Source organism: Lynx rufus, unplaced genomic scaffold (genome assembly GCF_022079265.1).
Source record: "Lynx rufus isolate CCGP_SWC_20201006 ecotype Redwood Valley unplaced genomic scaffold, mLynRuf1.p SCAF_15, whole genome shotgun sequence".
In the NCBI taxonomy this organism is placed as follows: Eukaryota; Metazoa; Chordata; class Mammalia; order Carnivora; family Felidae; genus Lynx; species Lynx rufus.
Window position 1 is genome coordinate 53,475,567 of NW_025814829.1, and position 15,799 is coordinate 53,491,365.

General features: G+C 39.2%; 1 protein-coding gene across 4 annotated transcripts in view; it reads right to left on the reverse strand.

Annotated features, from left to right (window-relative positions):
- Positions 1 to 15,799, reverse strand: part of POU2F1 (POU class 2 homeobox 1) — a 183,096-nt gene that overhangs the window by 21,913 nt on the left and 145,384 nt on the right. For all 4 annotated transcript variants that reach the window (XM_047077068.1, XM_047077069.1, XM_047077066.1 and 1 more), the window contains 5 exons: positions 10,819 to 10,992; positions 6,492 to 6,633; positions 4,960 to 5,105; positions 2,922 to 3,101; positions 1,354 to 1,459 (listed from right to left, as the gene is read on the reverse strand). In XM_047077068.1, coding sequence (XP_046933024.1) covers positions 1,354 to 1,459; positions 2,922 to 3,101; positions 4,960 to 5,105; positions 6,492 to 6,633; positions 10,819 to 10,992 — 748 coding nt within the window. The remainder of the gene's footprint in view (positions 1 to 1,353; positions 1,460 to 2,921; positions 3,102 to 4,959; positions 5,106 to 6,491; positions 6,634 to 10,818; positions 10,993 to 15,799) is intronic.

Below are 15,799 nucleotides of genomic sequence, written 5' to 3' on the forward strand. Positions count from 1 at the left end.
AGTTGGACACTTAACCGACTGAGCCACCCAGGTGCCCCTAAAAAACTTCTGATGACAACACTAAGTTGTTTTGTTTTATTGTTTTTTAAAGTTTTTACTTATTTATTTTGAGAGGCAGAGACTGTGAGGGCAGGGGAGGGGAAGAGAGAGGGAAAGAGAGAATCCCAAGCAGGCTCTACGCTGTCAGTGCAGAGCCCAACACGGGGCTTGATCTCACAAACTGTGAGATCATGACCTGAGCTGAAATCAAGAGCCAGACACTTACCCAACTAAGCTACTCAGGTGCACCAACACTAAGTTATTTTATTTTATTTATTTAAAATAAAACTTTTTTTAAAAGTTAAAAAGTTTTTTTTTTAATTAAAACTTTTTTTAAAGTTTTTTTTTTTTTTTAATGTTTGTTTATTTTTGAAGGAGAGAGAGCATGAGCAGGGGAGGGGCAGAGAGAGAGGGAGACACAGAACCTGAAGCAGGCTCCAGGCTCTGGGCCGTCAGCACAGAGCCCGACGCGGGGCTCGGACCCACAAGCCGTGAGATCATGACCTGAGCCCAAGTCGGACGCCCAACCCACTGAGCCACCCGGGCGCCCCTAAGTTATTTTAAATGTACTTGGGAAATGTGTTTTTTAAAGGAGGCCAAAGGAAAAAAGTTTATTCATTTTATAACGAATGCATCAGGCACCAAACTAGGCACTGAGATTGCAAAAAGAATATTCAGATCTTTTGAGAAGTGCAAAATCTATTGAGAAAGACAGAAGTACAAAAAGTACAATCAGGTGGGAATGAAGAGTTTCCTGGGCAGGCTAAAGAGTATTTCCAGAAAGAACTGAACTGAAGCAGTTTCACTGCTTTCAGAAAGAAGTGCAGGCTGGGTAGCGTTGTAGGCTGTGGGGATATTTACAAAAGGATGGATGGAACCTTCCCGTGTGTTGAGGATGAAAGGGACAAAAGACCAGTGGAAGATAAGATCCCGACTGGAAATAACCTTCGATGAACTGATGATCAATCTGGATGCTTTCCTGAATACAAAAAGCTGTAGCCACTGCAAGGAAGTTTTTAAGGAGAGGAGTTACTTGGGAAAAAGTTGGGAGTTTTGAAAGATAACTCCGGGAGCAATGTGGAAGATAAGAGTAATGTGGGAAAGAACAGAACAGACAAGAAAATCTTTATGTGAGAGAATTCTTTCTGACGAAATTAATTATGCCTGTTTTCTGGAGTTCAGGTTTTCGTACGGGGCCTTTCAAAAAAAAGTTGCAGTCAGAGCCCTAATTCACAATTTAGTTCACAGTTCTCAGAGAGACCTGTCACGGGCCCACCATGTGTCCAACAGCTGCTCAGCCAGGAGGCTGCTTACCTGTGACAGACAGGCTCGTGACCGCAGCGCTGCTTAGTGGGAGGACCGGGTTGACAGTGAGGGTCGTGGCCGCACTGCTAGTCACAAGGCTTGGCGTGGTTGCCACCTAGAGGCCAGAAGTGAAAATATGCAAAAGCAGTTAAAAAAATCAAAACTTCAAATCCACATCAAAGATGTATTTTGCCTATAAAAATGTTCACATTTCAGATACAACATGATTAAAAAGGCCTAAGAGGAAATAATTTTATAATCATTTTTTGATCTTAGAATTGAGAAAACAGACCTACGTGTGAAGGTGGCTATTAGAAGATGGTTTTTCACTGATACTAGAAATGGCTCTGCCCAGGGTTTTAAAAGAAATAATAAAAAAAATTCCTTAATTCCAATAATGTGGAGTCAGATATACTACAGGCAAGGAAGGAATACTATGCTATTTATCAACTTAATCTACACAGGAAAACTATTCAACGGGATCAGGGAATCAGGGGTTCTTAGATTTCTTTTTCTTTTCTGACCCTGTGGGGACAAGACTGTCTTGTTTTTGTTTCTTAATGAAATGATAGCATGGAAAGAAGGTGAAGCAAAAATTTTAAAAACTGACAGTTTCTTTTTGAAATAACAAAGTATTTCCACAGTTTTGTAAGAAATACTGTCTGTCTTCCTTTTTAGTTTATTTGTATAAACCCCAACACAAAATCGTCACCTACATAAAACAGAACTGTATCTAGTGCCTGAGAAGCTGTCATAACTGCGGTCTTATGAACTTCATGACGAAAGCCCTGCTAATCAACAATCACAACCTTCACTTCACAGCTCCATGGGCACTCTTAATGGTGAAGTTAGTTTAAAAAGCATCCCCGGATAGAATGACATTCAAATGAAACAAGACACATTAACAAGGAAAGCTCAGAAATGCAAACTCCACAATCTTTCCAGCTCTGGAATTTCTGGTTGGAAGTGTGGACTCACATTTGCGGTCGTCCTTAAGCTCAAGGGAGTTGCAGGAGTAGGGAATGCCCCCTCAGCCTAGAATACTGTTCTAGAGCAATCGGTGGAAGTTACTCAATGAGCTTATCAGTGAAAGGCCTACATGTCTGAGGGTGAAGACAGGAGACGGTTGTTTTAATACAAGTTCAGAGCTAATCATTATCTCGGAATTTGCTGTGACTTAGTCATGTAACTTTAATAATACGGGCTTTAAAACCCAATGTGAATAAGAAGCAACTAAAGTTTTTTTTTTTAAGCTAACTGGAGTCAGCAGCAAATTTGCTCCCACAGTTGCAGAGTAACCTATAAACCACACTAGAGAAGAGAATAATGGAGCCACCATGAAATAGGAAAGAATTAAAATTGTTCACTTTAAGAAAGAAAGATCAGGAAGTTCTTGGCTTAACGACGGACACGAGACTGAATTACCTTGGCGACATTTAAAATACAAGTTTATACATACTTAGCATGAATACATATACACAATAAATTAGTATTATGAAATAAACTGATTTCATAGATCATTTGTAAAATTATAAAAATCAGTCCCTGAGCTTGCGTCCTCTATTTTTTATCCTTACCAGTGAGGTTGGACTGGGGAAAATTGCTTTGATAGGTGAGCTGCTGGTCCCACCACTGCTCGGTGGGTTGATTCTTTTTTCTTTCTGGCGGCGGTTACAAAACCAAACACGAATCACCTCTTTTTCCATACTGAGCTGATCAGCAATCATGGTGATCTCTTCCGAGGTAGGCTTTTGATTCTAAAGGAGAAAAAAACCCATCTTTTGGAATAACTTTTTTTTTTTTAATATATGAAATTTATTGTCAAATTGGTTTCCATACAACACCCAGTGCTCATCCCAAAAGGTGCCCTCCTCAATACCCATCACCTGGAATAACTTTTTTAGACTGCTGACATAAACAAACAAATGGAGAGGGACAAAAGAGAGGATGAAGTTGGGATATATATAAAACCATACTGGCCATACTTTTTTTTTTTTTAATTTTTTTTTTTAACGTTTATTTATTTTTGAGACAGAGAGAGACAGAGCATGAACGGGGGAGGGGCAGAGAGAGAGGGAGACACAGAATCGGAAGCAGGCTCCAGGCTCTGAGCCATCAGCCCAGAGCTGACGCGGGGCTCGAACTCACAAACCGCGAGATCATGACCTGAGCTGAAGTCGGACGCTTAACCGACTGAGCCACCCAGGCGCCCCCTGGCCATACTTTTAACAAAGAACTTTTATAGATAAACATTCTAATCAACATATAGTTGTTAAACTTAATCGTATTAAATAAGAATAAGTTGTATTCTTTTTTTAATGTTTATTTATTTTTGAGACAGAGACAGAGAGTGAACAGGGGAGGGGCAGAGAGAGAGGGAGACACAGAATCCGAAGCAGGCTCTAGGCTCTGAGCTGTCAGCACAGAGCCTGACGTGGGGCTTGAACTCACGAACCGTGAGATCACGACCTAAGCCAAAGTCAGACGCTTAACCGACTGAGACACCCAGGCGCCCTGAATAAGTTGTATTCTTGAATGTTTATTTTTTCATCTTAAGGGTTATTAATCTTGAATAAAATTCATAATCCATACAACTTTATACGTTAGTAGGAATTTAAGAGGTTGTCAGTGCTCCATGCACATGATTTCACTAGGACCACACGAGGCAGGCAATAAGCCTGCGGGGCAGGAAAGGCAGGTATTTCAGAGACAGGGACTTTAGCACAAGAAATCAAGTGACTTGACACAGTGAAGTCACAGTTATTGATATAGTTAATAAAAGCGGTAGAGTGGAGAGACTCCTGATTCAATGTTCCTTCCACTGTGCTCAAGCCTTTTCTAAATTAGAGAAGTCACAATTTTTTGGAAGCTCTGATCGTGACATTGCCTGGTACAATAACAAACAAACAAACAAAAACAAAAGAGGCTAAATACCTGTTAGAATTAACTTTATTTTCCTTTTTTAAAGTTTATTTTGAGAGAGAGAGAAAGCGCAAGTCGCGGAGGGGCAGAGAGAGAGGGAGAGAGAATGGCAAGCAGGCTCCACACTGTCAGCGCAGAGCCCAATGTGGGGCTTGAACCCACGAACCGTGAAATCATGGCCTGAGCCCAAGTTGGACGCTTAACAGACTGAGCCACCCAGGCGCCCAGAACTAGCTTTATTTAACCCCTGACATCCATGGCCTTTGGTGGCCTAGTCCCAAACCACTATTCTAGGCACACAGACAATGGAATTGAGTCAAATCGCACTATTTGTGCTTTGCCAAATCTGGGAGGTTTCTCCTCCCTGGATGCCTTTGCTGGTGCACTTCCTCTGCTTAAAGTGCTTTCCTCCCACTTCTCCCCGCCTGTGCAGCTCCTGCGTATCCCACGGCAGCTGTGGTCTCTTCTGTCACACTGGTGCTCACGCAGATACGCGCCTGGACTCTCCTGAGCCCTGAAGGCCTCTGGTTCTGCTTCCAATGTTCGGTAACTTCCTTTGTCTTATGTTCTCCACTACGTTATAAGCATGTGTAAGGACCGAGGCTGACAAGTCCATCTTACATCATCTACAGCACCTAATATTAATATTATACAGACAATCACATGTACATGAAAAGCAAAAACTTTACTAACTTCCAAGAAACTCTTCTCTAAGGCCACACGGATGTTGGTCTCTATGCTGGTGCGTTTCTTCCTCCTACGGTTCAAGCCCTCCATTCCCAGCCCTGGAGAATTCAGGGCACTTGGGCTGGAGAGACCTGAATCAGATGAGAGGTTCTCTGTAAGAAAGAAGAAAACACAGACATCAAGTTAGCTGAGCATGACTCATGCATATGATACATATATTAACAGTAACAGCAAAACGGACCAAAATACGTTAAGCTAAAAGCCAGCATAGAAGGGTTTTCATAACCCATATTAAAACATCATTCACTACCACAGATCTTTCTAAATTCTTTGAAGTTTAAACAAGGTTCTGCCATTTACTAGTTTGATGACCCTGGTCACATCACAGACGTCTCTGCGTTTCTTTACACCCTATGGAAAACGGAAGGTTCTCACCTGTGGAACTCAGTAAGATTACAGATGCTGAGGCCTCACCCACAGCCCCGGATCAGACTGTTGAAGGGTGGGGATTACAGGTTTGTCTTTTCCAAAGACCTGACTTTTGTTCACATTTACGATGACAACCAAAGCCTAGGAGATCTCTGTGGTTCCTTATAGCTCTCAGAGTCTCTGATTCTGTGACTCAGAATCCAAATTTTCCGTAAGGCAACTCAGTATAAAACAAGTTAAAACTAGCTCAGCTAGTTTTAAAAGCTCAGCTTTTTATGTAGGAAGTATTTTTTCAAAAATATAATTTATTGTCAAATTGGTTAACCTACAGTGTATACAGTGTGCTCTTGGTTTGGGGACGTAGATTCCCGTGATTCATTGCTTACATACAACACCCAGTGTTCATCCCAACAAGTGCCCTCCTCAATGCCCCTCACCCATTTTCCCCTCTCCCTCCCCCCCACCTCCCATCAACCTTCAGTTTGTTCTCTGTATTTAAGAGTCTCTTATGGTTTCCCTCCCTCCCTCTCTGTGTGTGACTGTTTTTTTCCCCCTTCCCTTCCCCCATGGTCTTCTGTTAAGTTTCTCAAGTTCCACATGAGTGAAAACATATGATGGATCTGTCTTTCTCTGACTTATTTCACTTAGGATGATACCCTCCAGTTCCGTCCACGTTGCTGCAAAATGGCAGGATTTCCTTCTTTCTCATTGTCAAGTAGTATTCCATTGTGTATATAAACCATATGCGGTCATTTTTAGTAAAAAAGCAGATATCTGATCAGTAACAAGTTTATGATAATTCATCAAGGAAGAACCAATAAATTTGTTTTTCAAGTGTATGTAAACACCTAGGACTTCTCATCCTCTTCCTTCAACTATCCCTAACCTGGCTCAAATACAAGAAATATTCTAAGGCTGAAAATTACTACTGATTGTGTCCATTGTAATTACTAGGTTTAAACGAATTCGTTCTGTAATTTATGGAGTCATAATTTATATTGATCCTCCCAAGGTCAGTGAGCTTCAGTGTTCTGAGGTACCAATAATGCACCAGAAGACATAAGCCCAGGTGTAGACAACTCCCCTGTAAAATTCGTACACTTACTCACCTGCATCATTGAGCCACTTCTCCAAAAGTGGCTTTAGCTTGCACATGTTCTTAAAGCTGAGGTTCAAGGCTTCAAAGCGAGAGATGGTGGTTTGGCTGAAGTCATTTCCATACAGCTTACCCATAGCGAGCCCAACATCGCCCTGCACGGTAACACAGAGCCGGAGGGGGAGAGGGAGAGAGATTTGTCTCACTAACGTCCCAAGTCTTTACTCTAGGCTGCTGCCCCAGTAACTGATCTAGACAAAGACTCAACAATCATTCCATTTCCAGGGTCCCACAAAAGCATCCACCTTTAAGTCGAGCACAGTTTTCAATGAAGCCTGTCAGGCCTTGATTTGGGACAAAATTCGTAACTCCCATTTTCTCTCATTTTGAGTCTCTTCTTGTTACTTCACGTAATAATCAAGATTATCAAATATTTCCAAGTCTCAAAAGATAGTGATCTAACAAGCCCCTGAATGGATACACTTAAAATGATTTAAATAATCTTTAAAACCAGTTCCCTGTTACCACTTACGGGGTTAACAGATGTAACTGTCTAGATAACTTCAGGTCTTTCTGAACTAACCAAAGTTCCTATAAATCATTTTAAATTTGAGAAATAATGCCTCATTCCCCATCCCCCTCAGCGCCCCCCCCCCAAACCCCAGGCCCATAAAGTATTTCTGGAAGCAGTGGAAAAATCTATTTTCCACCCTTAGTTTGGATTTCAAAGTTGGTTACAAAAACAGGTATCCTAAAAGACTACTTTTGTAACCATTATAGAGAGAGAAATTCACAGTAGAGAGGTTTGACCCATTTAGTTAAACCTTCATGGGCCCTGGAAACTTGGTAACCTTATAGCAATAGAACAATGATCCCCTGAATATATTACAAAAGATGACTTTCTTTATAAGCCTATAACCTTTGAAATGTATACAATACTTTTCTTCCAGCTGAATCTCTCTTGTTAAGGCTGGAAAAGGCCATATCTTAATAGTTATTTTATATACAGGTGATAGAAACTCATGGAGTTTAAGTGATTCACGCTCTCATTTCAATTAGTTTAGTGGCAGGCCAGAAAGGCAACATTTCTAGCTCTAAGCACTACACGGCCAATGCCACTATGAAACACTTAGCTCCCGACCATTGTGGCAACACTTATTTTGAATTGGGATTATCCCAGTCCTTTGATTCCCCCCTTATCCCTACCAATCCATCTTCTGGATACTACATTGCCTATTAGCACCTACATTAGGTGGTAGTTAAGGAAAGGAAAAAACCTTTTTTTTTGTTGTTGTTGTTTTTTAAACTCCCAGTTTCTTACTGGTGCACAACTTCTGACAAGAAGTTTAACAGAGGAAAAATATTCAAACTATACGATAAAATACAATAAGGTACAGAGATTATCTGAACTTCAACTGATGGAGCCATTTAGATTTAATTAAAATCAAGTAAATTAAAAACTCGGTTCCTCCGCACCACTAGCTGCCTTTCAAGGACTCAACAGCCACACGTGGGTAGTGGCTATCGTACCGCACAGAACATTCCCATCATCACAGAAAGTTTTATTGACAACTCTGAATATACTATCTCCGAGTAGAACAGAAATGGACTGCTCATTGACCTCCTTCCAATTATAGTAAAACTGAAAGAACCAGGACAGAGCGAGCGGGGCGTAAATGCTATCTATTATATTTATATACAAGTGTGTCTGTAGATACAGGTGTTCAGCATCGATCTCTCTAAATATGTATTAAATCTTCATTCAATCAACAAATATTCACTAAGTGCCTACTGTATTTCAGGCCCTAAACATACTTTGTTTGTCACATATATTCATGTTCTGGGCCACTTTGTTTGTTTAGATGACAGCTTTCTAGAAAGCTGGGTGGGGCCAACTACACCTTGCAATTCTTTGAGTGTAAGATCTGTTGTCGTGGTCAGATGAAAATAAATGTCTTCTGACACCATATCTACGTAATTTGCTGAGAATTTCTCAAAAACCTCTATGATATCTTTCTATGAAAAGTAACAGAATTAGTAAGTAAACAAAAATAACCCATCAAAAATCACATCGTTATAAAAATAAACAACGCCCTAAATGGTAGCTGTGCCTAAATAAAGCTACGCCATCAGCTCACTACAACTATGACAAATCCACTTGAGATTTATAATACAATTTTATTTCATATTTAAATTATTTAAATGAATAAAAAGCAACAGGTCTCTCAGTTAATATATCAATTCTCATTAATTTGATAGATGCTCAGTTCAGTGCTCTTGTAATTACCACGTTGGGTTCTTCCTCACAATTGTAAACGTTTTAAGCAGCTGCCTCACACATTATCTGAACTAAGTTGTATCTCTTTGATATTTTTTAAAAAAGCAAAAGGAAAAAAAGGAACAAAGATCGGGATTAGGAAATAACGAATGTGCTACACGCAACAGAAGTGTTATACTATGGTATGCCTCCCAAGTATACAGTGACATCTACAGCAATCCTTTAACCAATTAAGTAATTAGAAAATTACTGTTTAAAACCTCTAATAACATGTCTATTTACTCAGAGAATAGGGAGTTTTTGTTTAAACCAGCAAGTTGAAGGGAAGTTCCCCTGTGTGTATATATAAACAAACTGGATACAAAGCAACCTTTGAAGGACTACAACTGGAGTGTGTGACTTAAAAACAAAGGTTGATTTTCCCATCCTCCACCAGAAATATATGCTTTAATCCACGCAGTTAAATTTTGCGAAATGCTGCCACTGGCAAGTCAAAGTCATTCTGAAAAACAAGTAACAATTATACCAAATAATAGGATAAAACCATAAAGCACCAGACCATAAGGAAGCTCCTTTATCTAAAAGAGAAAGAGCAGGAGACGCAACACTGGCAATATGTTGGGTCAAATGCCACAGAAAGGCAAACCACTAGGTGGGTCAAAGGTAAAGATTTTTAAAAGCCTTAATATCCTTGGCGTATCACCGAGGCAACAATCTCCTAGGGAACCTAAGAGTATGCTGTGCTAATAGCCTAAAAGCTGCAGCACTGCTAAATATGCCAACCTCATACTTGTTCAAGCTTAACCTACCTCTACCGATCTAGTTGTATCCTCAGCTTTCTTCTGGAAAAAACAGGCTAGATCGTTTAAGCGCTTCAAAAGCATTAAAACCTTTCTGAACTGTAATGTGTTTCTTCACAACTGAAACCCCTCACAAAGATAACTGCATTTTTTCTAAAACTCCACCTATTTAAAAAAATCATTTCTTGTTTCCAATACACAATTAATTTCTTTGAGCAAAAACAAGTTACCAAAGTAACATAAGGAATAAAAGTCTGTTCTTAAAAACACACAGAAAACAAACAGGGATAGATCCCTGGGTTTTCACCTACCACTGCTGCGCGTAACTTTACTTTCAACTTAGTGTTTAAGTCGTGACTTAACCTTCAAACAGTAATTATATTCTAAGAAAACATCAGGTTTCCCCTAATTGCATAAAAACACTCAACCCGATCTATACTTCAGTAACTTTTTTTCATCTAAGGATCTTATATCATTTTATATCATTGTTACCCGTTTAATTCTTTTCCTGCTTTAAAACTATTCTTTGTAACAGATTAATCAAAGAGTAAGTCAGTGGTAGTGCTTGGAACAAAAACACTATATACCCAGATGCCTGTTTGAACCATTAAACTTATTCCACATTAAAAGCTGTCTGCTAGGGGACATTAAAAAAAATTAATTTGGATTTTGATTCATTTGGACTTTTCAGATTTACCAGATTCCTATTTGTTTAATTAGTGTCAATTTGGGCTTATTGTGTGTGTGTCTGTCTCTCTCTCTCTCTCTCTCTCTTTCTATTTGGCCTCCTTCTCTCGCTCCCAAAAATCTGTTTTTAAACAAGTCTTTCAAACTTTTCCCCTTTCAGCTACTATAAGAGACCCTGCAATCTTTATTCTCTCACTCTTGCAGACAGAGCCCTAAGGCCTAGAACCAGATGTTCTACAAATAACAAAACCCTCACTACAGTTACAGCAGCCCCAAACATATCTTTTAAGCCCTCACCGTTTATCGGTATCATCCGAATGATGATTTCAGAGGCCTGTGTTCTGAGAGAAATCGTAAAGGTTTTAATCTAACATTAAATCATACATTCATAACTGAATATATGATAACAGTCTAAATTTATGAGGGCAGGAAGTGGCTAAGAAAAAGCCGCAGCCTAAAACCAAAAAACAGGGCCAGGGAATATACTGTTCCTCCGAAGCTTCCCTGGACACGTAAAGCGCATACCTGGACCTAGTCGGGGAGGGAGATCTAGGTTAACGGTGGGTTCGTCCTACCTGAGTGAATCCGAGTTTGATTCGTCTTTGTTTGAAGGTCTTGGCAAACTGCTCAAGCTCCTCAAGGTCACTGGGCTCCTCCAAGCTGGGGGTATCAATTCGCTTTGGTGTTGACTGGCTCTGTGGAAGTGTCTGAATCGGGGTTGCCGCTATTGTGCGCGTTGGGGTTGCTGGCTGTGACAAGGAACGGGAGGAGAAGAACCGGCGCACAAAAATGATACCTCGGTTTGTAACTGGAATGCGTCACAAGGGAACAACTTAAGGAAACGGCTCCGTTCACGAAGAACCATGAGGACCACGTGACACCGTGGGAGGTACGACATAACGTCCGTGAGAAGGGCAGCGTGTGAGATTGTGCCTGCCAGATTCCAGTTCAGGTTTCCGTGGAAGTCCATGGAAACAAATACACCAAAATGCAACCCATGATATGTGGGTTTTCAAGTGTTCTGAATGCATGTATCTTATGCATATTCAGAGTATACATAATAAATCAGACTTTATTTTAAAGACTCTATTTCATAAATATGCCACTTAAACCACGAGTCTCAAAACAGCAGGGACCATATATCTATCTTGTTTACCACTATCGTCATCTCCAACTTGTGACACGGTATGATAAAAACGATAAGAATAAAACAATTTTAAGGGGGAAAAGTAAATCATCTACAGTTTAAATAACTTAATAGCTTTTTTTTGTTTTCTTTTGTAATTTCCGTTGACCTGTATTTCTTTCCTTTTTTTTAATCCTATTTTTAATTTGTTGCATAAAGTTTATTGCATCTGTAAATGTTTCTCTTACAAATCGTAAACAATTTTCAAATCTTCAATTACAAGGCACGCATCTCACAGATCAGAGTAACCTTTATGATATGATCAAGACATTGGAAGGGACCATAAGGCACAAAATCAAAGCAGTAAACTTTATTTATACTCAGGTATGACTGACATATAAAAAAAGGCTGTATATATTTAATGTGTACATCTTGATGAATTTGAAGATAAGCCTACCTCCATGAATATGTACCGTCACCACCCACAATGCCCTAAACTTATCCATTACCTCCCTCCCTCGGATCTACATTCTCAACTTTAACTGTAATTATAGTATATATAATTTTATACTCCGTTTCATAATTATCATTTTCAAAGGCTGACTGACGCAATATTATAATTTATTTAACAATTTCTTTGTTAACAGATGCTTCTTCATTTATGTTTTCACTAACACAGTTAACGCCAGAATGAAAAATTTTGTGCACATGATTCTTTTCCCCACCCTTGTAATAAGTTGAGATAAATTCAGAAGTCATTTTCTGTAACTGGATAAAGGGTACACCATAAACAATTCTATAGCTTTTGATACGCACCATAATGTTGGTTCTCACTACATGATGCTAGTTTCCTCCACATGGTTTGTGTTGGCAGTTTTTAAAAATGTTTTGCTAATTGAAGGAGTGCATGGTACTTCACTATCACCTTTATTTGAATTTCTCTTATTACTCAAAGTTTCCCACGTGTCATTTATTATCTGTATTTCTTTTATCAATTGGATTTATATCCATAACCCATATATGTATTAATGATCTCCTTGTCCTCATCCTTAAAGAGCTCATCAATTGTTATAGATTAAGCCTCTGTCTGTTGTATTAGTACAAATAATTTTTCCAACCTGCCTTTTTCCTTTTATTTTTCGGGGTACATAAGCTTTACATTGTCATTTGGGTGAACTTTTTTTTCCTCCTTTCTAGGATCTTCTCTTGCTTCAAATCTAAGAGAGCTTTCACTTATTTCGAACTCAAAAATTCCTTTTAATGGTCTGCTTGCTTCCTCTATATGTTTTAAAATATTTATTTAAATCTATCTACAATTTATTTGGGGACATGAAAGAATGATCTCTTTTCCTTTTAAAGAAAATACTCCATTTCCTTCTTACACAAACACAAGGCTACTCTGTTTTACTCACACGCCCCGAGGAGAGCCTGCCCTTGTGAGTCCTCATTAGCAGAAGGTACTACCCTGGCTGCAGCGTAATTGCTCTGTTGACCCTTCCTATGAACAGTGGCCACATGAGAGATTACAGGCCAGGGTTACAAATGAGGGCTCCGGCTAGGAGTTTTCTTGTAATTTAAATGCGTCAAATACCTCCAACTCTGACCTGGTTAGTAATAAGCTCTTTCCAACGGAACCAACTGGGCCAGAAAACTACACAATAGGCATCGCACAGGCCTACAACCAGAGTAAGCCAGTCTCTATCATCCTGCTTCAATGAAGACAGCCAAGTTCACCTCTGTTATGTGTTGTTGACACTGAGCAATTTTCAACCTGACCAGTCTGGAGGAGTCCAAACCAGCACCAACCACGTGAGAACCCTATGCAGCTACACGCTTCGCAGTGAGACTGGTTGACAGGTAGACGTGAGCCTCAACCACCAGACTGTTTGTTATTTCATCTCCAGGCTTGAAGGAGCCCCGTTCTCAGATAGTAAAGGACTAAAAATGGCTTGGGTACCTTTAGGTGGGGTGGTTACAGATAAGTCACCCCAACTCCAGAAACCTCAGGTTGGACTGGGCCAGATCTAGAAACGGCAGAGTAGAACTCAGTGAGCAGGAGTCAGGATGGCGCTACACCAGCCCTGCCACTGTGTGCGGCGCACGAAGGCCAGGGAGGAACTGCTGGAACAGGCTTTTGCAAGACTCCAACCTGATTTTTTATATGCGGCATATTCACAATTAAACGCACAAGTTAAAAGTATGCGGTTTGATGTTCTGACAACCGTATGTAGTCACGTGACTGCCACCACATTTAAGGTACAGAACATTTCTATCCCCCACAGAAGTTCCTTTATGCTCTTTGCCCTCCATTCCCCATCCCTAGCCCCCAAGCCCCCGGCAAGCACTGATACAATTTCTGTCCCTATGGTTTTGTCTGTTCTAAAATGCCACACACATTGAATCATACAGTATGCAGTCTTTTATGTTTGCCTTCTTTCACTTAACATAATGCTTCCCAACTTCATACGTGTTGGTAAATGTTTCAGAAGTATATTCCTTTCTACTGCTGAACAGCATTCTATCATATGGATATGCCAAAAGTTATGTTACCTATTCATTAGTCGATGGACATTTAGGTTATTTCCAGTTTGGTGTGATGATGGGTAAAACTGCTTTGAACATTTATATATAGGTCTTTGTGTGGACATTCATTTCTAGAAGTAGAATTGCTAGGTCATAAGGTACCCTGTATAAGAAACTGCCAAACTGTTTTCCAAAGTGTTTGCAACCCCATCAATAATATATCAAAGAGCCCAGTTGCTTCACACTTGGTACTATCATAGTCTTTTTGATTTTGCCCATTCTAGTGGGTATGTAGTGATATGTCATTTGCGTTTCCCTGATGACCAATGATTTTCAGCATCTTTTTATATGGTTACTGGGCATTCACATATCTTCTTTGGTGAAGTATTTTCAAATATTTTGCACATCCCCCCTTTTTAAAAAGTCAGGCTTATTACTGAGTTTGTGAATTAGTTATAAATTCTAGACACAAGTCTTTTATCAGATATAAATTTGAAGAATATTTTCTTCCAGTTTGTGGCTTTTCTTTTATGCTTTTAACAAAAAGATTTTAATTTTTATAAAATTAAATTTGTCAATTTTTTTCTTTTATGAAGAGTGTTTTTGTGTCCTATTTAAGAAACCATTATCTTACCCAAGGACACAAAGACTTTTTTCCTAAGTTTTCTTCTGGAAGGTTAGGTCTTATTACCCTTTTCAAATTAATCATTGTAAATCGTTTGCCTGTTTGTTTTTGCCTACACATAACCAAAGACTTTCCTTTTCTCACTGAAATCTTTGGCGCCTTTGTGGAAAATCCGTTGGCCATAGATGTGTGGGTCTACTTAATCTTCTATTCTATTTCATTTCTGTTCATATGCTGTTATCATGCTGTCTTCATTACTGTGGCTTTATATTAATTTTGACATGAGGCAGTCTTTCAACTTTCTTATTTTTCAAAATTATTTGATTTTTCTACGTCCTCTACAATTCCATATAAATGTTAGAAACATGATGCAAATTTCTATTGAAAAAAGGCTGCTGGGTACTGATAGGAATTGTGTTGAATATATAGATCAATTTGGAAAAGAATTCACGTTTTAACAACCGAAGTCTTCTGATTCATGAACACATTATAGCCCTCTATTTATTTAGGTCTTGATTAATTTCACTATTGAAAATTACATATAAGTCTTGCAAATGTTTTGTGAAATTTATCTGTAAGCAGGGTAAATATTTTTCCTCTTAAGTTCAACTGCCAAATGATCATTGTTAACACCGACTTTGTATCCTACATACTTGCTAAACTCGCTTATTAATTCCAGCAGTTTTTTGTAGATCCCTTAGGATTTTAACATAGACAATGATGTCCTCTGCCAATTAAAACGTTTTACATATTCCTTCCTAATCTACATGTCCTTTATTTCTTTTTCTTGTCTTACTGCACTGCTAAGACCTCCAGCAAAATGCTGAATAGAAGTGGTAACAGTTGGGGCACCTGGGTGACTCAAGTGGTTAAGCATTCAACTCTTAATTTCAGCTCAGGCTGTGATCTTACAGTTTGTGAAATCAAGTCAGAGCCTGCTTGGGATGCTCTCTCTCCCCCTCTCTCTCCCCCTGCTTCTCCCCTGCTCGTGCACACATGCTCTCTAAATAAATAAATAAATAAATAAATAAATAAATAAATAAATGTTAAAAAAAAAAAAAGTGGTAACAGTGGACATCCTTGCCTTATTCCTGATCTTGGTGGTACGATGTAGGGTTTTTTTTTTTTTTTGTAGATGACTTTCACCAGGTTGGAAACCTATTCCTAGTTTGCAAGAGTTTTGTTTTTTGTTATTTCTTTTTTATCATAAACAGATGTGGAATTTTGTCAAATCTGGCCATATGTTAGTGAGAACTTGCAAGAGTAGAGACAAAGCGAATCA